Source organism: Grampus griseus (assembly GCF_964374135.1).
Source record: "Grampus griseus genome assembly, chromosome: 20".
In the NCBI taxonomy this organism is placed as follows: domain Eukaryota; kingdom Metazoa; phylum Chordata; class Mammalia; order Artiodactyla; family Delphinidae; genus Grampus; species Grampus griseus.
This window is the reverse complement of record NC_139014.1, coordinates 44593407-44618645: the sequence shown is the minus strand read 5'-3', so window position 1 is coordinate 44618645 and position 25239 is coordinate 44593407. Positions and strand designations below refer to the sequence as shown.

Here is a 25239-nt window from a genome sequence, read left to right as displayed (position 1 = left end):
AGTCTAAAGAGAATAAAAATCACCTTAGACCAATCATCTTTTCAACCTGGGTAATGCTTTGTGGTGGAGGCTGTCGTGTGCCTTGTGGGATGCTTAATGACATCCCCGGCCCCTACTGACTAGATACCAGTAGGACCCCCTGCCCAGCTGTGACAACCAAAATATCTCCAAACACTGCCAGACGTCCCCTGGTTGAGAACCGGACAGCAACGCCACCAATGTTCGGGTTTATTTTTTCTTCACATGTGGGTAGGTTTCCTCCCCCCAAATAAGACTGACCATACATGCAGTTTTGTTCTGCTTTTCTCACTCAATATCATGTCTCAGCATTTTCCGGAATCACGACATTTTCTTCGGAAGAAGGAGTCTTCGCGGCTGCGGGGTCTCGCTGGCCAGACGGCGTTCAGTGCCATCAGCCGTTTTACCCATCCCCTGTCGTTGGATAATCAGGTTGGGTCCAAGGGGGCAGGGCTGTAAATAATGCTTGAGTGAACAGCCTCACACACAGATCAGAATCCCTGAATGTATCCCAAGAACAGATGCACGAAAGGAAATTCATGGGCCAAAGGCTTACGGCAGCGCACTGTCCAGCTGGCTTCCCAGGAGGTTCTATGTATCGGGATACATTTTGTTTTAGATGGTTAAGAAACATCTCCACAGTATTTCGGGATGGGGGAGCCATGTTCCATTAGGGAACGAGAGAAGAATGATGGGGGGTGGGTGCGGGGAGGAAGGGGTTGTTTCCAGTATTCTTGCCCAGGGTAGACCAGCTTTTCTAGTTGCCGGGAGACCACAGCAGAGCTTGGGCTGACGTCTTAAGAAAACACTCCATAGTCAGGTGGCAAATAAGCTTCATTTCAAACGGACTGAAAGAGGCTGTTCTGCAGGAAACACACGGAGCCAGGGCTGTGACGTGTGCCATGAGCAGGGGGTAAAGGGGACACACGCGTGCTGGCACGACTAACCGTGCCCGGATCCTCGCCTGTCCTGCCACGGTCCACGCCCCCCCACACCAGCATCAGCATTACCCAGGGGGCTCGTTAGAAACAGGGAACCTCCGGCCCCTCCCCAGACCTCCTGAATCAGAATCTGCATTCTAACACGAGGCCCGGGAGGTTCGTCGACCCATCAACATGGAAGGAGCCTTGGCCCACCTAGACGTCCCAATTCTCTTCCAGAGTTCGACCTGAACTGACCTGTGCCCAATGCCCAGCCTCCTGAGACAAGAACATAACTAGGTTTCTGAGGTTTAACCTTCTTGCCTGCATTAAAGCTAAGTGTCACACTGAAGCCGCCTGCTGTCACAGACCACAAGGTCTCTCTTTCAGTGACTGGCACAGAGAACCCACTGTTGTTGACAACAAGCAACTATTGTTATCACACCATCATCATCACCACCACCACCACCATCACCGCCACCACCATCCTTGGGGCCTGGCATTTTCACTCCTGGAAAGGGCTGGTTTGGAGGCTTCTGCTCAGGGACATCTTCTGGATAATTCATGGATGGACCACATAAGACCAGTCCTCAGTTCCTCAGACACAGCTTAAGGACACCGGAAGAACTCGGCATCAAGTCCAGTCTGACCACCTGGTAATCGTGTCAACCCTCATGAGTCGCTTAACCAGGCTGAGACTCCGTGACCTCATCTGTAACACGGGAATCGTACTGACACCTCCCTCCTGCGTTTGCACAAGTGTCAGCTGAGATGACAAATGAGAACGCAGTTTGGGAATCTTAAAACACCCTCCTCCTGGTGGGAGGGAGGGAGACACAAGAGGGAAGAGATATGGGAACCTATGTATAACTGATTCACTCTGTTATGAAGCAGAAACTAACACACCATTGTAAAGCAATTATACTCCAATAAAGATGTAAAAAAACAAACAAAAAATAAATAAAAAACACCCTCCCATGTCCTTCCACATCGTAGCTGTCCCTCTGTTAGATGATTAAATGTGGTAAAATGTCTGACTCAGTTTCCTCCTGGGTGAAGTCAGACGGTGGGAAAAGGGCGTGCACAAAAGGAAAATGGCCGGCCTCACCCATGTTCTTAAAGCGGTGGGAAATCTGGACTCTGTATTAGGAATCCAGACAGCAGGATGGAACCTTCTGCCCCAAGAACAGTTATAATCCCATCACCATCACCCCATCAAAACCATCCTCAACTTCTAGGGCCTTCCCTGGCGGTCCAGTGGTTAGGACTCTGTGCTTCCACTGCAGGGGGCACAGTTTCGATCCCTGGTCGGAGAACTGAGATCCCTCGTGCCATCTGGTGCAGCCAAAAAAACCACTGAAAAATCAATCTTCAACTTCTACAGAAAACCAAACCACAATCGCCTGCTCTCCCACATCACGGTACGCTGGAATGACCCAGATACCGACCACTTTCTACCTGGGGCAGGACCGGGCTGTAGCCACCTGGACCCCCAGGGCATCCCCATCCTAAATGACACCTCCCTGGGCCTGCCTAAATGGCTGCCCCTACATCCCGGAACAGGACCCCTTACCTGGGAATCACCGGTGGATTTTCGGACACTCATGTGGGCAGTCTCAGGAGGGTGCGCTGGGGTCCCTGACGTGTGGTATCCATTCACTGCGGGGACAGAAACACCGCTCAGATGCTGCGCTGGCCACAGGCAGGCCCCTCCGACCTTGCGGACCACAGGGGCAGCTGCAGCCCCTTCTCCCCCCTCACTGCCTGGTTCTGAGGGGTCATGCATGGCCAGGACCACCTCTTAGGATCTCATCCGTATCTGCTGAGCCGGAGGCGGGTTGAGAGCATCTCTCTAATCCCCAGCACCCAGCTACCTATCTCTTGGGGGACCGAGTTTCTTTGCCAACCAGAGAAGAAAAAGAAAGATGCTTAGTAGGAGGCGAGGCCATCACAGTCCAACAGCCATCGCTGAAAAGACCTCATCAGCTGTGGTCGCCGGTGCTGGTCAAGGGTCCAATCTCTCTGCAGAGTCAGAGGGCCCCACCCACAGCTTCCTACAAATCCTGTCCCCGCCCCGTCCCCAAGGACCTTCTCGCCCTCACCCACTGTAACATAACTATAATGGAAAGAGAACGGGCTTCACTGGTTTCCATGAAATTTGGTTTTGCCATTTAATAGCCAGGGGATCATATGACATCCTTCTCGAGTCCCAGTTTTCCTAAAGTCTAAAAAAAAAAAAAATTCAAGCCTCTAAAACTCTATCCCTATGACACTCACTCATGCTCCCAACACGAGCTGATACACCTGCCCTTCAAGGGGGGGATGGGAAGCTCTGGTCTGTAGCATTTGCCAATTTCTGTGGCCTCAAGGCTCCCATCGGGGCTGATCTGAAGCCCCCGACGCTGCTGCCGGGTCCTGACATCACACGTACACACCGCAGCCCATGCATCCTCAGTTCCCAGAGGTGGCACTGCCCTCTCACGGATATAGTTACGTGAGCCTCAGCTTCTGTATCTGGAAAATGGGGACAGTTCTACCTAGTCTCTGCCTACTTTGTTGGGATGAAAATCCAACGAGACAATAACTGCAAAAGAGATCTGTGAAGTTATAGAGTACTTCATGAACAGAGAGGGGAAGGCTGGAGAGAGGGAAGGCCACTGCTTCGGCTCCTAAATCTCCTGGCCTTGAACCCCAAGCCTGCACTGATCTCTGGACACCAGGAAAGCATGCCTTCCTCATGCCCCAGGCTTGGAGGATTTGCTACAACACAGACAACTGCAGGTCGGCCTGGAGAAAGATGCAGAGACCCATGTCCAGCTCTTGGTGGTTCCTGCTGACACCACCCTGCAGGGAGGGAGGAGGTGACGGTGAGGCCGAAATTACTACCACCTGCCCATTCACAGAGCAAGGGCTGCGGGCAAGCAATGGGGTATGAAGGTCACCCCAGGCAGAACCTTTTTCATGCTGGGGAGTGCCCCCCATTCTCCCCCAGTTGCAGCGAAAAATCCAGGGCCACCTGTGAACAGAGGCGCACTCAGCAGATTCTTGTGGGTAGCTGGGTTTCTCCCGATCTGCCCGTTGGCCGGACACTCCGGAAGAAGGGTGGGCACAGACACACCAGGACAATAAAACACCGGCCACAGAGCTGGCCCCCAGGGCAGTGGCTTTTAGGGACACAAGGAGAAACAACAAATTAACCCCACGTGGCCAGCCATGCTCCTGGTCTACACCCAGGGCCCTCAAGAGGCTGCTCAGCTGCTGATTCTATCCAGGAATCCTCTAGGGAAAAGGGGGGTGAGGAGGGAGGGCCAGGATTCCAAGGGCATCAGAGAAGCTGTGGCTGCCGAGGGGAATCTACTCAGGTCAGCGCAGGCCACGCCAGGAAGGGCACTAGACTGCTGATATACAACCCACAAGGCAGGCAAAACATTGGAGAAAACTCCCTTATCAAGGAGCATAGCGCTGAAACAGATAAAACACAGATGCTGGAGAACCTAAAGACAACAGTAGGAAATCTTAATATACTGCTTTCAGTCTAGGACTGATTCGTGGCCAAAAGTCAGGATGTGGAATATCTGAGTAATTTAATTTAAAAGGCTGATTGAACTAGATGGAGTAAACATCATACCTTATAAACAGAGATGATATCTTTTACCAAGAATCCATGCAACATAAAAAAAAAATGTTGGGCCTATTTAAGCCACAAATAAAGTATTGATAAATTACAAAAGGCCTAAATAACACAAGGCACATTCTTTGACCAGAAAGCAATAAAAGTAGATACTAATAATGAAAGGACAGAATATACAAGGTCCTCATCCCCGCCCCCCGCCCCGACTCCCAAACACTTGAAAATTTAAGAAAATACCCTCTTAAATAATCTCAGGTCCAAGAGGAATTTAAAACTATAATTACATGATATTTTGAAAATAATGAAGAAGAACCTATCAAAACAAATGGGATAGGGCCTGAATTATATTTGGAGGAACATTCATAGCCTTAATTATTTCATTACCAAAGCCAAGAGGATAAAAAGAAACAGACTAAACATTCAACTTAAGAAATTAGAAAAAAAAAATTTTAAGCCAATAAAATAAATCAAAGGAAAACATGAGAAAAGGATATAAATATGGTAAGAGAAATTAATGAATTAGGAGACAGGATAACATTTGCAACCCTGGCTGGTTCAGGGCAGGTCAGTCGTGAGGGGGAGTAGAGACTAACGGTGATTAAAAAAGGCAGATCAGCCTAATTTGAGAGTGAGAGGAAACACAAATGCTTAGAATCAGGAATTAGAGAGCAAACATACGCACGGCAAACAGACTTGAGTTTTTTTTTTTAATGTAAGAGCATATTATTTATAATTCTATGCTAATAAATACAAAACTTTGCATACGATTCAAATGATCAAAATGGTTTCAAAGGATACCAGAAACATCAAAATGAGTAAAACCTTTGAAAAATGACCTCCCCTCCAAAAGGCACCAGACCCAGATGGTTTTACAGGCAAAGTGGTTCAAACTCTTCAAAGAAATACATAGGCCCAGACTGCACAGTACAGAAACACCTGGTGAGTTTCCCAGTTTATTATACAAAGCCAGCATCGCCCTGACCCTAAAATCTATCGACAACCAAAAAAATGCGACCACAGTTCAGTTGATTACGAAAATGGAATACGTAAGTTCTTACCTGAACAGGCCTTAGTTTAGAACCAGTCACTACCTTTGATGGTGCTGGGTCCCTCTAACCCAGGGTGGTCCCCATCTTCTTGAGGGCAGAGGCTGCCCTTCCGACCCCCGTCCTCTCCTTCCACAGCACCTCAAAAAGTGCACCCTCAACACACCCTTCTCTTATTTGCAGCCTCTCCCAGCCTGGCGGCCCCCATGCTAACGGCTGCTGGGAACCATCTAACGCAGTGGCATTTGCCCCTAATCCATCCTCTTGTTCTCACTTCAGTTCTGGTCTGTCAGCTGTTGGCTAATTACCGCTCATGTCAAAACAATTACTGGGAAAGAAAAACTAATTTTCCATTCAACCATTTCTCCCCATACAGCAGCTCTCCCCTGACACCCTGTCTCCCTGCACTTTATACTTCAACAGTTCCGGCACCTTTGGAAAAGTCCTCTGTTGGGATCTGAACAGTTACAGCTCACCCACGACGGTCCCAATGGGCACTCCCACATCGCTGGGCCCTCAGCTTACTGAGGGTGAGACCCAAACAAACAAGGCCAGAGGTGGGTGCTGTAGAGGCCTCCAGCCTCCCAGGGGAAAAGATAAAATAAAATATGGTCAAGGATCACTCATAATCATAAGGACCATAATTCAGTTGGGGATACAAGAAAAAAACGTAAAATCCCAAATTCAGCTGTTTTTAAGATAAGAAAAGAGAACAGAAAGCTCTATCTAGTAACTTCAGTAAGTTCAAATATAAAAACACACACGCACACATTTCATTCCTCTTTATGGGCAGTTAAACAGACAAAGAGAGGGCTTGGGAGATACATAATGAGAGAAGGCGTCAGATATTTGGTAGAAAGGAGAAGTCATTTGCTGGGGGCGGGGGGGATAAAAAACGGAAAATAAGAAGACCAACAGAGAGTTGCCAGCATCTTTCGCTGCCCAGACCTCACCCTCCCTACAGCTCTGATCCCATCGCCCAGCTCCAATCCGCCCTGTAAGACAGTCCATCCTCCAAGCCCCACTGTCTAGGTTCTGTTCTCTAAAAAACTCCAAAGACAAGACTTTCTTCTTCCAAACAAGAAAATCAGCTCTGGGCACCTTCCTTCTGCCTCCTGTGGGTCCAGCCTCATCTCCCTTCTCTCTGGAAGAGACGAGTAACTTCCTTCCTCAACTCGAAGAAACCTGGGAGCTCCAGGGCCCTTGTTCTGGAAATCCTTCTTCCCTCCCTGCTACGACATTTAAGCCTGGCGGAACGGAGCCCCTCCCCAGGCATGGGATGCGACAACCACCAATTCTGCAGGACGTTCCTTACAAGTGTTCTGCAGTGACAGTAAAGGGCAGAGTCTGATGGCCCAAAGAGTCTGGGACAAATGCCCCCGTTGCTCAGATTCAACTTGGTTTCTTTACAGAAGGCCTTTTAAAATATGCTGACAGGCTCTGTGAATCTCAGTCAAGGAAGCAGTGTGGTAGTCCACACTTACATAGACAAAGAACCCAGATGGGGGCGGGAAAAGCAGGGGGTACTGTGGAACCCACTTTGGGAAATGCAGCCGGGGTTGTTGGAAAGCACGTTTCGAAGTCAGGCTACCAAGGCAAACACCGGAGCCAGATCTGTACTCGGCATCTCTGAAGGCACAATAGGCACCGTCTCTGCCTCACTGCCCCACCACGCCCTGTGGGGCCTTGGAAGGATGCTCTATGTCGTCTTCACCTTCCCAGGTGTGCGCTGCACCTGCCGGGGTCTGCTCAGGGGAGTGGTTTTACATTTATAGTCTTCTGGTCTGGAAACCCTTCTGGGTCTTGAAATTTCTGTCTGGCTACCCAATCCCTGCTGCCTCCCTGGTTGTCTAAGATGTAAACTGTATTCCCCCAAAGAGAACTCACAATACCTGTGTGCGTGGTGGGTGTGAAGAGCTGGAAACCTGCATCTATTATTCTCCAGGGCGTCAAAGGTTCAACAGGGCCTATAAGGGCCCCTGGGGCCTCAGCCAACAGGCACATGTTCCTAAAGGGAAAGGCGGCCCCCTATGGCCTTCCCTGGGGTCAACAGTGATTCCTAGTTGAGGGCCATGGCAGCCACCCTGGGCCTGGTAACTTGCTAATTCTGCAGTAGGTGAGAGTCCCTGTTGGCTCCTAGGTGGGAGTAGCCGGGGCTTCCTGATCTGGAGAAGAAAGTGTGTGGGTGAGGGCCCTGGGTTCTGGAGCCCCTTTCCTGGGGAGCTCTGCTCAGGGGAAGCACAGCTGTCTGTCTGCACAGACTCCAGACTCAAAGGCAGGCCCTCCCTGACCGACATCAGAACTCACTCCCCTGTGACCTGGCTTCCCTGGAGGCAGGCTGTTTCTCCAAGCATGAGCCCTCAGCAGAGTCAGGCCCCAGGCCAGGCAAAGCCAGCCTAGGAACCCAGGTTTCCCCGACGCCCCCACTCCCAGGGGAACTCAGCAAACTGAGATAGATTTCCTCCATCCCAAAGGGAAACACAAATGCAAACGTAATGCACGTCCAGGCCCAGAAGCTCAGAAAGGATCTTACTCTCCACACCTGCCCAGCCCGGTGTGATGGGGCAGCCGTTAGTCACAGGTCGCTATTCAAATTCTAACAAGTGAAATTTAAATAGAATCTAAATGCAGGGTGGTACCCAGGATGCGATCCTAGAACAGAAGGAGGACAATACTGGAAGAATTGATGCAATTGAATGAAATCTAGTTTAGTTAATAAGACTGTACCACAATGATTTCTTAGTTTTGACAACTGGACCGCGGTGATGTAAAACGTTAACGTTAGAGGAAACTGAGTAAAGGGTATATAAGAACTCTCTGTACTGTCTTCACAATTTTTTTGTAAACCTAAAATTATTCCAAAATTTGAAAAGTACTTAGTTAAATAAAATTAAAAATTCATTCCTCAGGCAGAGTAGACACATCCACTGGTCAGTGGCTACCATACTGGATGGTGTAGATGTACAACATTTCTGTTAGCGCAGAAAGTTCTAGGGGACAGAACTGGTCTATGGTGTCATCTGGTGTGACCCAGTAACGCATAACATGAAAATCCCAGAACCTCATTTTTCACTCGTATTTTCTTTCCATATGTCTGTTACTATTTCTCTCCATATAAATCATTACTGTTACAGTGTATGTTAAACCGGCCCAAAGAAGGTTTTTAACACGTGCTGAATAGAGCCTTCGGTATTCTGTCTGGGTTTCAAGTTGACTTACGTAGACCTTCCCCAGGAAGCTGGCATTAAATGACTCCACTAAAGTTACTGAACAAACACAGGTCCCACTGTGATCTGAGAGGAAGCCACGTAGGGAAAGTCCTGGGCCCAGTGCTGACCCCAACATGCAGAGAGTGGAATCCCATTTGTGGGGGCACTGGCTGTGTTTCCAGATCTCTCTCCCCAGCTGGTAACCTGGCTGGCTGTGCTTCAGGCATCTGACAAACCTGCACTGAGAAGAACGAACCGGTCCTGTTCATGGGTGGCCCTTCCAACTCTCTCCAGAAGCTCGACTCAAAAGTAACCCTGAGCCCCATGGGTAAACCCTCCACCCCTCTGCCGCCTCAAAGGGGACCTGCCTAAGCCTGGCTTGGCTGGGTTCATTTGTGGTTCCCGCCCACGTTCTTTTTGACCTGTTCGTCCATGATCTTCAGGAACGACCATATGGGATGCTTGTGGTGAATACATGTGGTCCAGTTTTCCTTCCACATCGTCCTTACCACTACCCCCCCCCACCTCCTTGCAGGGACCCCCCAACCCCACCACTGCTAACCAACTGCTTCAAGAAGGCGGCTTCCCAGGAAGACAAGACACTTCCACTGCATTTCACTCTCACCCCCATCCCAACCATCACGCTCAGAATGAAATCCCAACACCTTCCTCTGGTCCCTGCTGACTCCCCTCCCCTCATCGCCTACCACGTTCCCTCTTGTCCCCCACCCCCCAGCCACAGCAGTCTGCTTTCTGTTCTCAAACATGCCAAGGTCACTCCTGCCCCAGGGCCTTTGCACTAGCTGTTCCTTGGCCTAGAACACTCCACCACCACCCCACACACATACTGTCTTCTCCGTGTCTTTAAAGCTTTGACCGAAACATCACTTCCTCACTGAGGCCATCCCTCACGCCCCAGTCACACACTCTGTCCTGCTGCCCATGCAACGAACATCTGACGTATTCCATGTCTGCCTGTTTGTCCAACTCTGCCACTAGAATGTAGGTTCCCGGGAGCAGGGACCACCCAAGGACTGGCTTGTCTATGGCTGTATCCCCAGTACTGAGAACAATGTCTGGCATATTTTTTGAATGAAAAGGTTTGCAAGTCCACCACTGTTGCTTTGCAGAAGCAGAAGCAGAACAAAAGAGGCTGAGATTCAGGGCCCTGAGTGGTCTCCAGGCAAGGTGCCCACAGCCCCGGGAGCCCAAGGACGGGGACAGTCAGTTTTTGAAGCTACCGCATGTCTTCATCAAGTCTATTTCCCTCCCCACAATAAAATTCAATCTCCTGAAAGCTGCTTCTAAAACTGAAGGAAAGAATGGCTGGAAAAATTCTAGCACTCTCCTGTAGAGAGAAATACCAACACAGTTATTCTTCTATTCTTTAGACAGAAGGTTCAGTTCAAAAACCAGAAAAGATGATGTCAAAATACCTCGGATCCTGCTATACCCTCACAGGTGGGTTCTCTTCGCTTCCATCCCAGAGGGTGGATGGAGAGTTGACACGTGTGTTCATGCCCCAGGGTAGAGAGGGCCACAAATAATAACCACGGAGGGCTGGACAGGACCTCAGCCGTGGTCTTCCTCCCATTTACAAATGGACAAAGTGAGGCCTGGCAAAGGAGAAGGGGTGTGCCCGAGGCCCCTGTCTAAGGAGTTGCAATTTCACAAACCTAGGACATCACTGACTGTTAGAGGCACCCTTATTTTAAGTACTGCTGAGAAAGAAAAAAAAAAAAAAAAAGATGCTTCCAATTAGACTAGGATACACCATTGATTTCCAAGATGTTAAAACTGGGAAACAAAACGTGGGTCTGAGAGTCAACGAGCTGGGGTCCTGAATGTCTTGCGGCCGCTTCTCACTGTCACGGGTTGTCGTCCATCATCCGACAGAGAGCAGTGCTGAGCCGGGGTTCTGAGTCCTTCTAGAACAGAGCTTCTAACCCCGGCGCTGCTGACGAGCGCGGCTGGACGGCCCTTTACTGGGGGGCTGTGCCGTCCCGTGCGTTGTAGGGCGTTCGGCAGCATCCCTGGCCTCTACCCACTAGACGCTTGTAGCTCTTCCCCCCACTGGTGACAACCACGAATGTCCCCTGAAGGCAAAATCGCCCCCGAGTGGACAACCAGAGCCAGGGAGCCTTAACAAGTATGTACGCGTGACGCAGACAAACACACACAAGGACAGAAGCACCAAGTTAAACGGGGGCTTCAGCTCAGGCCTTCTCTGAGCTGATGTGTGCTCTCCAAAGGGAAGAGAGTAGACAGGATTTCCAACTGTCTGTGACTACAAAGCCCTTTCTCACAGAGAAATGGACAGACTTGGGATCCCAGGGACGTGGGAAGCAGGTGCCCTCGGGCCCTGGGGGTCCACCTAAGTCTGTCCGATGCCTTGGCCACCTTGGCAATTCTCATCCCCGGATCTGACCCTCTCCACCATCTCCCGCCTTTCTCGGCCCCTCAAGAGTCCCGGCACCCAGCGCAGTGCTGGGTTATAGTGGCTCTCGTGCTAGACGTGAAGGCAGGAATTTGTCACGCCGGGGCCTCTGGGCTGGTGACCTGAGCCAGCTTCTTTCAGTCCTTCTGGGGGATGGCCCCACCAAGAGGATGCTGCTGGGGCCAGTGACAGTGACAGCAGGCTTTGGAGAGGTGACCCCCGCTGACCCAGAGGGCAAGTTCCCTAACCAGCCCCAGCAGCCCCGTGTAGCAAGCCGTGCAGGGTGGCAGGCTGGGCCATTGTCACCTGTCATCTCACACGACCCAGCCTCCCCCTGCCTGTGTCCTGCTCCGTGGACCCCCTCTGGCCGGAAAAGACAGCTGGGTTTTCTTTCTAGCGTCTGGGTGGCCTGGAGCCAGCCAGGATAGAGGGCCACACCTCACATTATTCACACTACCATTTCTATTGTTAAAAAAAAAATCACAAGAACAGCAACAAAAGACAAGGCAGCGTGCCAGGAAATGCTATTGTCATATGACAGCTAGGAAGGCCGAATGGCCCCATTTCTGAGGACTTGGTCTGAGAATGCACTGGCTGCATACTTAGGAAACCGGGAGGAAATGCCCCATTTCCCTGCACCACAGGGGGTTCCTTTTTAAAAAATTTAATGAAAAAAATATGTGTGTGTGTGTGTGTGTGTATACATGCATATACACACACACAAATATAAACAAAAACTTTTAAAAGTCTAGAAGAACTTTCCGTGGGAAGCATTCCCCCAGTCCCCTCTCCCAGACCTCAGTTAATTCTCCAGGTCTGTTCTGCCACCACTGGGGTTCTGAGTTCTGTGGCTGGCAATCTTCACAGCCCTAAATAACGTGCTTGGATCCCACTTTGATTTCTCAGTGGTGGAGGAGATTGAAAGACACTCCACTGGGAAAGGTGAGGCCTGACCCACTCACACTGGGCACGGCTCCCTTCCCAATCCAGGGTTTAAGAGTCCTCTTACAACTTTCAGCTCTTCCTTTGGTTTCCTGTGATGCGTTCGGTAAATTATTCCTGTTCCGAGAATGGTACGGGGCTCTCATCTCCCCTCCCCTCCACGTGAGCAGGGGATGTCACTGCTGCTTTTGCCCAACCCCCCTCCCCCAGCCCATGCCTCCCCTCCTCTGTCCCACACTGTCAATGCTACTGATGTTCAAATTCCATGTCTACACACCCCGTTTGTGAATTCACTCAAAGCTGAGGCCAGGCTCCATTTGGAGACGGAGGAGTCCACAAAAGAAAAGGAGAGACAGAGTCCCCACCTCAGGGAGCTTACAGTCTGGGGTGGGAGAGTGACAACCAACAGGGAGGAGTACTCAGGACAGTGCAACAGCAGGAAGCGGGGATCCAGAGTGATGGGAGAGGACTGTAAATTGAGCCATCAAGGAAGGCTTCTCAGAGGAGGTGACATTTAATGCAAGGTCTAATCCACAAGAAGTCAGAAGGTGTTCTCCCCACTGGTATGTCCTGCAACCCACCTCCTCGGATTCCAGAATGAGATGTATCCTGAGAGTAATAACCCCTCCACCTATTACAGGAATGTCTACCTTGACCACCTCTGCTTCATTATCTATGCTGATGGAGAACTCATATCCTTGCAAGGAATCCATTTGCTTTCCAGACATTCTGTTTGAAAGCTGCCCTGTAAACACCTGCCTCCTTAACTCCTATTCCTTGAGGCCTTCGGGAACCACGTGGACCGAGTCTGCCCCCGGTTTGGGTCCCTACACTGGCAGACAGCTAAGAGCTCTGATGCTTCACCTCACCCAGCCATGCCCTGCCACCTCCCTGAGCACCTGAGAGCGAGTGAGAGGGACCAGAGCTGCTGCCGGCACTACTAGAGTGTTGCCATCCCACGGGGCAACAGGCTACGGGGCCTCCAAGCCCTCTAGACCCCTCCCCAGGTTTGGCCCGTACGATCCGCAGGCAGGTTTCAGACCCAGGCTCCAGAGCCGTGGCCTCCCCCTTGAAGGTGTGTGTGGTTCCCAGCCGGCCCCCAGGGTGCCCCGAAGTAGTGCGTGGACGGTACCTGTCAGAGGCAGAGAGCTTCTGTGAGGGCCAGGGCTGGCTGGAATCCCAGGAGAACTGCTGGGACGCTCCCAGGTGGTCTCTGGTCAAAGAAAGAAAAAAACACAATCGCGCTGAGAATTTGCTAGGGCAGAAGCTCCAAGTGTCACAGAGCAGAACTGGGCCACCTCCCTCCCTAAATCCGGGAAGCAGGGGTCCGCCTTCTGCTCCCATATCCATCTCCTCTCCTGCCCTCCCAGGACAACAAAGTTTCTCTCTGCTGGGGACCCTTCTCCATGCAGCTGGGACCAAAAGGAGGTGGCCTTCTGGCTGGGATCCTGGGAAACAGCCCCCATTGCCCCTCTCCTCCTGCGAGGCTGCCAACTCATGCATCTCCACTTTGGTTCCTCGTCCTGGAACCCCAGCTGTCAACCGGGCATCACTCCCCAAATGCCCACTGTCATCTGAAACCCCAAAGCCCAGGGGAAGGAGCCCTGGCCGGGGGTCTGTACAGAGACCTGGGTGATTGGGGGTGACTTCCTTCCTGGTTCTGCAACTCCACGTCTCGTGTGAATTACAGCTGCTGTGTCTGATTGAACACTTCTCTCTTCCAATATCCAGCCAGAAATAACGCTAAGATTGCAGCTATACGATCATCCCCCAAACGCTACTCTACCCATCTCACTGCTGTGAGCAGAGACTTCTCATAAAATTGTCTAGTGATAAAAATAATACTTTCTCACTACGTACAACGTGATGATGTAGAAAGAAGTGCAAAGAAGAAAAAGTATCATCCGTAATCCCACAGCGCGGAGGTCGTCACTAAACATTTGGGCACCTGTGTGCTGATTTGTTTTCTAGGCCTATGTACATCTTTGGAACAAAACAAAATCATACTGTACATTCTTTTCACCTATGGACTTCTGTGGGTATCTTTCCAAAACCATTAAAAGGGCCGGAGAGCACAGGGGTTAGGATCTATTAACAGCAGTGAGTCTAGAGCCAGATGCCTGGGTTTGAATCCCAGCTCTGCCTCTCACCACCAGTTTAACCTTGACCAAGCTAATCATCCCCTTGGTTTCCACCTCTGTAAAATGAGATCGATAATGGCAGCTGTTGTGTTCATGCCAAATGCCCATTTATAAGCTTTTAGCATCAAGTTATTTTTAAAGTTAGTCCAATATATGGATATGACACTATTTAGTCCAAAATTCTCTTACTGAAAATTCAATTGTCTCAAATATTTAAAGCAAACACTAACACAATCTTTCAATGGCTTCTGTGAATTAAGATTCGAGAGAACTGGGGTTTGCCCTCAGTTCCGACTCTTATCTGCTGTGCAGCCCTGGGCAAGTCACGCTACTTCTCTGGTCCTCCAATTCTTCATCTAAAATGAAAGGGTCGGGCTGACTGGTCCTTTAGGCCCCAATACTCTTGCCCTCCAGCTTTGATTGGTGGTCTCAAAACCTTAAGATCTACTGTTTGGGTTTTAGGATCTTACGGCTCTAGGAGTCGGGTGGTAATACGGTCCCTGCATGTCTTAAGGGCGAGAAAAAGGAGGGTGAGCAAAAGGCAAGCAGCAGGGAGGATGTGACCAGGAACAAGAGAGCAGAGGGGTCTTCCAGGAGGGGTGACCAGAGGGCAGCCTCCCTGGAGGAGGAGGGACGCTTGGGCTGGTGCTAAGAGCACCACGACTTGGAGAATCTGCATAAAGACCACCAGACCGCTCAGAGGCCGAGGGCAGTGGAAAGCATCCTAGGCCTGGCCGCTCAGGAGCTGAGTGACCTTTGGAAGCCATCTAACCCTGTGTTTTGTTTTTCTCAACTGTACAATGGGGATAAAAATGGTACCTAATTAGGGCTGTAATAGCATGACATGGGTTAGTACATGGAAGGTGCTTTGGATGACAGGGGCACACAGTAAGTGCCTTATCAGAGTTAAATAAAGCAAACAGACTAGCGAGGCTGGATGTAGAAATGGGGGGGGGGAATTCAGATGAGAAAGAAGCCTTCCTACAAAGTGAGCTGGGCTCCAGCAGAGACCAGACGCGGCCTGCAGCCTCCATCTCCTTCCTAAAGAGGCCTCTCTTCCGTCCGCTGGATCGGCCCCACCTGGAGGCCACACTGCTGTCTCCACATCCACAGCGCCCAGCTCAGGCTCTCCCCTCCAACGCAGCCCCCTGGGGCTCAGGGGACCAACCTCCATGGCTTCACCAGCTCCTCCCGGGTCCCACCACGCACGTGCAATCAGTTCCCGGGGCCTGGAGGTGCCCCTCCATCACTTTCCTCACCTCCTCTCCACCCCACCCCTAACGTGTCTCCCCACTCAGGGTCAGCGCTCACCTGGAGAACCCCTTGCGCCTCCTTTCCAACATGGCACAGAGAACAAAGTCCAAGCTTTGTCATCCCCACGCCCACCTCTCCGCCAGCGAGGCTCCAGCACAGCAACCTTGTCTGTCTGTCCAGACTGACTCCCACTGACCTCACTCCAGCCCAGGTAACTCACTTGCTGGTCTCGGAACATGTCTTTGCTCTGACTGTTTACACACCCTCACCACCTCCTGCCCCCACCATTCCTGGATGTCAGGATCGTGTTCGTTTGCCAAGTTCCAACTAAAACGCCTCTTCCTCCATGCAGCCTTCCCAGCGGACTGCGGGAGAAGGCTCTGAAATCACAGGGAGATGCTGCCTGCAGTCAGAACCACGCTCTAGTTGCTGGGGCCCGAAGGAAGGCCCCTTGCCCTGTATTCGCTGGCCTGGGTCACTCACAGGCCCTCAGAGGCGGGAATCTCTTCTCCTGTATCGCATCTCTCTATCCAACCTCCGCCAGGACTCCATCAGGGACGATGCAGATGCCTGAAGGGTTCCGCCCAGCCCACCTCCTGGTCTTAGCCAGCTCTGGTCAGTCCAAAGTACAAAGCCACTGTGAGCCTGGGGCAGGCCAGGCGGACATCTGGAGAGAGCCCCCGGGGCTCTGGCTGAGTGACCTCATCGGCAGCAGGAAAAATCACCCCAGATGACCACACCACACACAGGCAGGAAACCATTTCCAGGTCTTTTTCAATAAAAGACTCCCTAATCTATTTACAGCACACCAGGCTCCCCAATAGCGCCAAAGCAAAACTGAAGTGGCAGCTCGGGGCTCAGGCTACCCTGGATTGAGGCCCCCTTGCATTCTCTGGGCTTCCAGCCTGGGGTGCTAGGTCATTCCAGGTGACCACCCAGACTGCTAACAGTCACTGCCATGCAGGCCCCAAAGGCTCTGGGTGGGGGGTGGGGGCCAGTGAGGACAGAGCGGAAGGAGCGAAACCCGTGCTTGGAAAGCCTCTGACCGTCCAACCCAATTCAGGAGAAACACATTGTTTCCTAAAGGCAACTCTAACTCAACTCGAACCTCTTCCGCTGAAAACAGGGGAGACAGATACACACACAAATGAGCTGACTGCTGACCGTGGATCAAATCGGACCAAGGGAGGTTGCTATTCTAGCCACCCATGTGAGAAGCCAGAAATTTCCATTTCCCCATCAGTGGATTACAGGGGCTGCCCACGTAGAATAAAACTTCTAAAGAGAGAGTATAGTTGAAAGGTGGAAAGTGATGTCAATGTGATTTCACAGCACAGACGCCCCTTCCTTAAAATAAGAATAATTATTATTATAATTATTTTTAAAAAACAGTAAGCAAGGCAGGAGTTATTAACTTTAGAGTCACTTGTAGACTTCGTTTCCCTTTGTTAAAACTACATCCTTCATGCTTTGCAAGGTACGAGCTTGCACTGGGAAAGTCAGTGAGCCCCTGGACCTCATCTGCCTTGGGGGAATCTGTGAGCCTTGTCCCCCACCCTTTTCCCCCTCCCCTTCCCACACTCTGCCCCACCCACCAGTGGACTCCTGGATCATGATTGGTCAGTTTTCTTGGTTTAGTAGTAGCTCTCTGCTGCCCCCACTGGCTATCAGGTGAAATGACCACAGGTACCAGCCTAGAAGGAACTGGGTTCTTGGGTCCTGATCACGCACACCCCGGATGCCCTTGGCAGGGACAGAGCATGTGGAAACAGAAGGACGCAAAAGCTCCTCGCAAACACTCTTTTGCAGGGAATTCCCTGGCGGTCCAGTGGTTAGGACTCTGCACTTAAATTGCAGAGGGCCCGGGTTCGAGCCCTGGTCAGGGAACTAAGATCCTGCAAGCCATGTGGTGTGGCCAAGAAAACTTTCACAATCGCAAGAAGTGGACATGCCTCCAAAACTAGGACTTTAAAGCACCTCTGTCAAAACTGAAAAAGGAAGCAGGTACAAAATTTTTAAAATGACATCAAAGAATTGAAACACAGGATTAACAAATTCCATGGAAACTGGAGATATGTAGAATACTGTACCTAACTGAATAAAATATAGCCTTGTACATTTAAACAAACAAACGAAAAAACACAACACTCTCTTGGAGGGGCATGAACTGCTCTGCAGGATCGTCTAGGTCTGATCACCAGCGGGAGGGCTTCTGAGCCTGGGCCAGACCCTGAGTCTCAGGCAGCCCAGAAGGGTTGCAACACGGCCACTGGCCCCAGAATCTAGTCTATTTCCTGAGCTTCAGCAAACATGGACCCCAGGCTGGGAGACCTGAGGTCTTCAGCAGGAAATGCTGGCTGGAGTCAAGCCTGGGGGGTGGGGATGGGGGTAAGTAGGTGGCAGCTAACACCCCACCAACTCCCAGCCTTCAGGCAGCACACACGGCCCTGGGGTGCTCCCCTGAGCACTGCGGGAGAGGAGAGCTGGGGACACCAGGACTCCACTGGCACAAGAAAGGCAAGAAGTGGAAAGGAACCTGGACCGGGTGTTTAAAACACCCCTCAAATATTCTGAGGCAGCCTAGAGATGTTCCTAAGAGCTCAGGTGTCACACAGACAGAGGTTCGAATCCCAGCTCCACCCCTTACTACTCGGCCTCGGTTTCCTCACTGTAAAGTGGGGATGACACGACTGCAGCCTCGTGGTCCTGGGATGCACGGTCAGTGGGCACATACAGCTTCCAGCACAGTCTCGGAGACAGAGGAAGCCCTCAAACACATTAAACAACAACACTAATAATATGAATGAAACAAAACCCTCTGCATTCCTTCCTTCCTCTTTCCTCCTCTCTGTTTCCCAACTTCCACCCCACCAGCTGCCTCCCTGCCCCACCCTCCTCTTCCTGCCTTCACGGAACACAGCTCCCAAAGGGAGAGGGAGGGCACGGCTCCCTCTCGGGGGCTGGGGGGAAGAGATGCTAGAAGGTCTTCGTTAGCATGTCTGAGCTGCAGGGGGGTCCCCGCACAGCAGCCCACAGAACCCTTATGCAACCCTGTGATCCAGGCGGGGCAGGGGCCCTGACGCCCGCTCTACAGATGATACAGAGGCTGGTGATGCCAATGGATGAAGCAGCAGCCCCGTCAGTGCCCTGGCCGTTGGATATTGGCCTGAGTCAAGCTTCGGACTGGCTCCAGCTGGCACAAAGGGCCTGCAAGAGTAGGGTGGGGAGCTCCCAGAGAAATTCTAGTAGGGAGGGTGGTCCGCCTGGAACACCCCGAGCCTGTCCTTCAACCCCTTTAGGATCCCCGACATACCAACCTCCTCATAGGGTGCGGACTCGGTCAAACACACCGGGAACCCCTGAACGTGGGCTGGGGAATGATGAGGGCTGATGCAACACAGGAAAAAGGGGGTCGTGTCACTGAGCCAGCAAGTATGGGCAGCTGACTGCCAGCTCACAGATACTACAAGCCCTGCTGTATGGCTGAGAAAACTGTAGATGGGTCCCCAGAAGGAAATCTTATCACATCAAAGCCTGAACACTCAGGACCCAGACCCTAAGCACAGCTATTAAGCAAAGCTCCAGGTCTGTTTCCCAAACTTGGTCTCTCCTCAGGATCATTCGATCTGAAGCTACAGATTCCCAGACCTTGCGCCCGAAGACTCTGCTTTGGCAGGTCTTGGGTGGAACCCAGAAGTCAGCATTTTAACAAGCAGGCTCAGGGGTTAACCAGATGTAAGAAAAACGGGTAGAGTCCATAGTAAACCATGATGGGAACCAGCCACAGAGGGGGAGGTACCTGGATGAGACAAAAAAACGCCAGGGGAGCGATCAGACACGGGATCAGGCATAGTACGAAGCAAGATGTGTGAGAGCAACGTAGGGGAACTTAAGGAACCCTCCAAAATGTCACGTCTACCCCAATGTTCTAAAAATATCAGGTTCATAACATCCGTCCCCAAGAGCCTCTGCTTTGACTTGCGGCTTTGTTATCTATTTTAGTGTCTGAGGGAGCCTTATGAATTACAGTGACTGTCACAAACCCTTTAGCACAACTGAGTCCTTAGGGTTTTATGCAATCCTGGTCCCAGGTGGTTGGCAGGGACAGAGCTGACAGGTCAGCGCCATCAGGATATTCTCAGCTGGAAATCTTATCAAATCAAAGCCCGGGACACTCACAGCCCTATGTGCTCTCCGCCAACATCATTTAGGTTTTCTGAGCCCTGTGAACAGGCACCAGGCTGGGGAGGGGCTCTGAGAGCTCACAGCGTCATCCCTGCCCTCAGGGAGCTGACGGCTGGGGAGCTGGATGAGGTCATCCTAAGTCAGCTGTAACACCTGCTTTCAAATCCGATCCTCCCAGAGATGTGCTCTAAGGGCTGGGACTGTATCAGATAAATGTATCTCTGTCTCCCTGGTCCCCGGTACAGCAGGCACTCAATAGATGTTTGAGGAATGAATGGAGGCTCAATTCAAAGCACTGTCAGAAGCAAGTCTAGTTACATTGCCAATGGCTGGCTTTAAAGATGAGTGAGTGAGTGAGTGAGCGCGCGCGCGCGCGCGCGCGCGTGTGCGTGTGTAGATAAAAAGATAAACAGACAACAGAAAGACATAGAAGGGGCAGGGAGAGCAGACGGGTCACCAAATCCCTTCACATAGTATGAAGTAGACATCAAGCAAGCTGCTTAATCCAAAAAGAGCCCAGAACGTACAGGTGGGTCACAGGAAAACAACTGCAGATGACCAATAAGGAAGAAAAGATGCTGATTCTCACTCAAAATTGGAGAAGTGGGGCTTCCCCGGTGGCGCAGTGGTTGGGAGTCCGCCTGTCGATGCAGGGGACGTGGGTTCGCGCCCCGGTCTGGAAAGATCCCACATGCTGCGGAGCGGCTGGGTCCATGAGCCATGGCCGCTGAGCCTGCGCGTCCAGAGCCTGTGTTCTGCAGCGGGAGCGGCCGCAGCGGTGAGAGGCCCGTGTACCGCAAAAAAAAAAAAAAATTGGAGAAGTGCAAATGAAGATGACAGGACACTATTTTTTTCACCCACTGGATCATTTTCTGCTAACTGGCTACTAAAGAAAAAAGGCAAGTCTGCAGAGAAAAATATGTATGAAACAGACCCAGAAATGGGCATAAGACATCAGGAGATCCCAGAAACCCAGGACAAACAACACGCCTGATTTTCCTTCCGGTCCTTAAGCGGGGGCTTCTGTGAGATGCCCCATATCCTTCTAATAAAGGTCCTTTTTTCATAAGCTACTTTGGGTGGGCTTCTATTCCTATAACAAGGTACTCCCTGCCCTTGGACAATCCCCTACATGCACTGCCCCATAATGGTCAACGCCAGCCCCAAGGCCATTAGATCCACATCTGGAATCTCCTTCTGTGACCAAGCTGAATTGTGACTTCTGAAGTAGGACTTCCATAACTTCTCCTGGGAAAAAAATCACACCGCTCAACGGTTCAGAAGCTTCTCTACCCACGAAGTGGTATTTTCCACCCATACGTCACCTTTCTGTTTTGTTTTCTCAGAAACTCAGCATTTATGGACTTCAATCGCTCTGCACTGCTAATCCAGATTTAGAAGACTTTCCAGTAAAAGGCGTGACTTTACATTTTATAAATAATGCTCAAGATCACTGAGAGTGTTGCTTTTCACAAGCCAGAGGAAACTGTCAGAAAGAGCTCTGGTTATTCTGGGAAATAGGAATAGGCAATCATCTCCCTGAGGTGCGGCCGCAAAGGCACTTCCAAGGCCGCTGGATGCCCGAGGAAGGCCGGCCAGCCCCTGAGGCACAAAGAACCAACACTGGAAAACAGGTATAGAAATGCTGGGCAAAATGAGCTCTCCTCAAACATTAAGAAAGGGTATTCCGGGTAGAGAAGACTACACAAAATGGGGAAGGAATGGGTAGAGCTGAATGAAACAAGATTCCTTAGGAAAGTGCATGAGTAAGTTTAAAAAAGAAAAAAGCAAACAAAGAAAACCCTCTCTGCAAAGAAGCCTGAAAGCCTCATCCAATTAGGGAAATGCTAAAATGCTGGGGGCAGAGGCAGCCTCCTGCAACGTTAGAGCATATGAGCCTCACCTGCAGGCCTGGTTAAACCACAGATTGCAGGGCACACCCCCAGAGGGTCAGATTCAGGAGGGCCAGGGTGGGGCCTGAGACAGCATTTCTAACAAATTCCCAGGTGATACTGACGCTGCTGGTCCAGGGACCCCACTTTGAGAACCACAGACGGAGAGAAAGACAGGACGAAGAGCATTCTCTGCAACAGTTCACCCTGCCTCCAGCGGTTGGAGGTAGGGCTATAAAAAATAATTTTTTTTTTGAAAGGTACAACAATCAAACCAAGCCACGAATTACTCCTGACTTGAAAGCATTCACTGCTCACCTCCTTTCCTCTGAACGGGTGTCGTTGGCTGAAAACTGCAGCAAATAGTCAAGTTGGCCCGAGAGATGCGGAGAGAGAAAAGTGAACCCCACGGGGCAGATGCTCTGAGAGAGCAAAGAAGAAATCCTCCGGGACCACAAATGTTTGGGCTGTTATGCACGCCTCTTGAGGATTTCCTCCCCATCCCTAAAGCCCGCTAACTAAGAAGGCTTCCCATTTGCACACCTGGTAAGAGGAATTCACGCTCTGTGCTCGAGAGTTGAGCCAGCTGGGTGGGGACGCGGTGTCCAAAAGCACTGTGTGCTCCCTGGCCCCTTCTGTCCTATTTCCCAAGGCTGTGCCGCTGTTCTGTCCTCTCCGTACCTTTTCTGCAGTGTCTCCCCCGTCAGCACATGTTAATTTTACATACCGGCAGCAGAAAGCAAGTGAAGTCTCTATCCGTGGCAGAGAGGAAGAGAAGGGAGGGGGAGGAGGGGATGGGGGTCTCCTTGACTCCCAGCCCAGAACACACCTCCTTCTGTGGCAGAGATCACGTGGCCCGGCATCCCTGGATGCTCCTTTGCGCCATAGAGAAAAGACCGGGGGCCTTTCAGGCTCCAGTTTGTGCATCTCAGCCCCAGAAGGATCCCCAGAACACGAGACCACCTCTCCAGAGGAACCGAGGAGGGCGGGATGTCGTGCTGGGGAAGGCGAAGCAAGAGAGAACCTTGGTGCTCAGCTCCCATCCGCTCCTCTATTTCAGAGAAGCTAATTTTACCTACTTGTACAAGTAATACAGGTCCAAGGGAGAAAACACCGGAAAACGGCAAAGTCAAAAGAGAACATAAAAATCCTCCCTGATCCCACTGCTCAGGGAGAACTCCTGCGTACAAGTTATCTCCCTCCACATCTAAATGCAATGGTGTGTCATGAGAGTGGAGGGCACCCCGGGCAGCAGGAATCAGGGACAGAGGGAGGTGGTGGCCGGGAGCTGGGTCCTGTCTGCATGGCCACAGGGCTCTGTCCTTAGGAAATACAAAGCTTGAAAGGCTTTCCAAAGCAGCGCAACCTTCTCTTTTCAAGATGGGGGCTCCCATCTTGAAATTGCTGGGAATGCACCTAGAATCTGGCTTAAACCGGAGATGAACATGACCTCCAGCCAAGTCCTCTCTGGTATGTTCAAGAGAAGCATCAGAAGTATCGGGAAATCAACTGCTTCATGAAGTGTCTCAATTCACACCGCTGTGCACCTGAAACTAACACAACATTGTAAATCAACTCTACTCCAATTAAAAAAAAAAAAAAAAGGAGTGGGAAATCCACTTAAATGGGGAAGAGAAAACAAGTGTCTCTTTGCTGCAGCTCGTATTAAAGCTTTCCTGCACGCACATCTCTTGGAGTTACTGGCATTCTGGTACCCTGGCAGCTATCCTAAGCCGGAGCTCATACCTCACATTCGCTGATCGGCTGGCGATAGGGTGGCAACGTAACAGGAAGGCGGGCCACCCTTCCTGCTGCTGGTGCTAACTGCCCCGTAGGCCAGGTGTTCTGAGACACAGATGACAGATTGCTCCTGTCCACAGCATTGCGGAGGACAAAACACCGCTTGTTTGTTTTAGCAGTGCCCGAAGAGACCACAATGGCATGTTACTCTGGGCGTGGGAAATGTATTGGTTTCCTGGGGCTGCCCTAACAAAATACCACGAACTAGGCAGCTTCGACTACGACAGAAATGTATTGCGTCACAGTTCTGGAGGCTGGAAGTCTGAGACCAAGGTGTCAGCAAGATTGCTTCCTTCTGAGAGCTTGTGAGCATCTGCTCTAGGCCTCTTCCCTGGCTTCTGGTGGCCTCGGTCATTCCGTGGCTCATAGATGGGCTCCCTTTGTGTCTTCACATCGTCTTCCCTCTGTGTGTGTCTGTCTCTGCGTCCAAAACGCTTTGCGTAAGGATCCGACGTATTGGATGAGGGCCCAGCAAGCGCCGGGATCTTAACCTGATCGTCTGCAAAGACCCTATATCCAAGGTCACATTCAAGGGTCCTAGGGGTTAGGACTTAAACTTCCTTTGGGGGAGTGGGGGGGACACAGTTCAAAAGGCTGCAGCTGGCTGGGAACAGTAGGAGGCAGGGATGGAGGTCACACTAACCTATGGAGTTGATCTGGGGAACAGAAAGTCTGGACAGAGGAGTCCAGGGATTCAGAAGCAGAGGGTCCAGGTCTGTGGCAGGGCCCAGAGGGGGAGCAAGGAACTGGACCACCAGGGACCAGGGGAAAACTAAGCCCCAGCCCTAGTACATGTCCCAGCAGGCAGCCACGCAGAGCACGAGTGCCGTCAGACTGGTTGTTCAAACAGTGAAAAACGTCTGTACCAGTTGGAAAACTGCTTCTGCTCCGACCTCCCTACCCCAAGTATCCCCAGTCCCCGAGACCGCCCCACCCCCATTAGATCCCCACAAGGGCCATTAAGGCTGAATGCCTGGGGAGGGGGTGGGGGGCAGAATCCCCTTCCAGCACGTTCTTCGCGCAGTCCATCCCTGTGCTGGACCGCTCGGTAACTTCCTCTGCTCTCACCCATTGCAGGGGCTATTTCTTCTCGGGCTGGGTACACAGGTGCTAATAAGCACAGCCGGCAACAGGGCAGCGCATCACTCCACAGGAATGTCCAGGAGCCCCGCCGGGTACAAGGCCCAGCCCATGACCTTCCAAGGACAGCAAGACCCTTCAGGGGAGGCTCCCAGAGCCCCGTGCCCAGCCCAGCACCCTGCTGCCGGGGAGCGCACGCAATCAACACTCATCCCGCGCCACTAACTTCTCACCCCATCCTCCTCCCACACCTCTTGGAAGAGCACTGCCTACTCCGGAATCCATCTTGGACTGAAATTACAAAAAGGCTGTTCCTCAGCTCCGAGACCTTCCTCCAACAGTGAAGATCTGATCGCCGGGACGCCACGCCAGCTCTCCGTACGAGGCACGTTCCCCAGCAGTGGTGGGTGAGGAGCACGGCGGTGTGGCAACTCCCTGTTTTAGGATTTTAGAGCCGGAAGGGACCTGCAGAGGTCTGTTCAGGCAGGAAAGAAAATGGACTGCAACCCACGAGTAAAGTCTCCTTTAACAATCTCATCTCCACTGGGAGGCGTTCTCGAAGCCATTTGCATTGTGTTCGCCCACACCACCCCTGCAAGGAGCCATCCAAGTGCATAATGAGAGACGGGCACAGAGAAGGCATTGAGCAAACACTTGTGGCTTGATAATCCATTCACGTGGTCC

The 25239-nt window shown here is 51.4% G+C and overlaps 1 protein-coding gene across 3 annotated transcripts in view; it reads right to left on the bottom strand.

Moving 5' to 3' along the window:
• GAS7 (growth arrest specific 7) overlaps positions 1-25239 on the bottom strand; it is a 200756-nt gene that overhangs the window by 44750 nt on the left and 130767 nt on the right. For all 3 annotated transcript variants that reach the window (XM_082679589.1, XM_082679590.1, XM_082679591.1), the window contains 2 exons: positions 13336-13416; positions 2512-2597 (listed from right to left, as the gene is read on the bottom strand). In XM_082679589.1, the coding sequence (XP_082535715.1) occupies positions 2512-2597; positions 13336-13416 (167 nt within the window). The remainder of the gene's footprint in view (positions 1-2511; positions 2598-13335; positions 13417-25239) is intronic.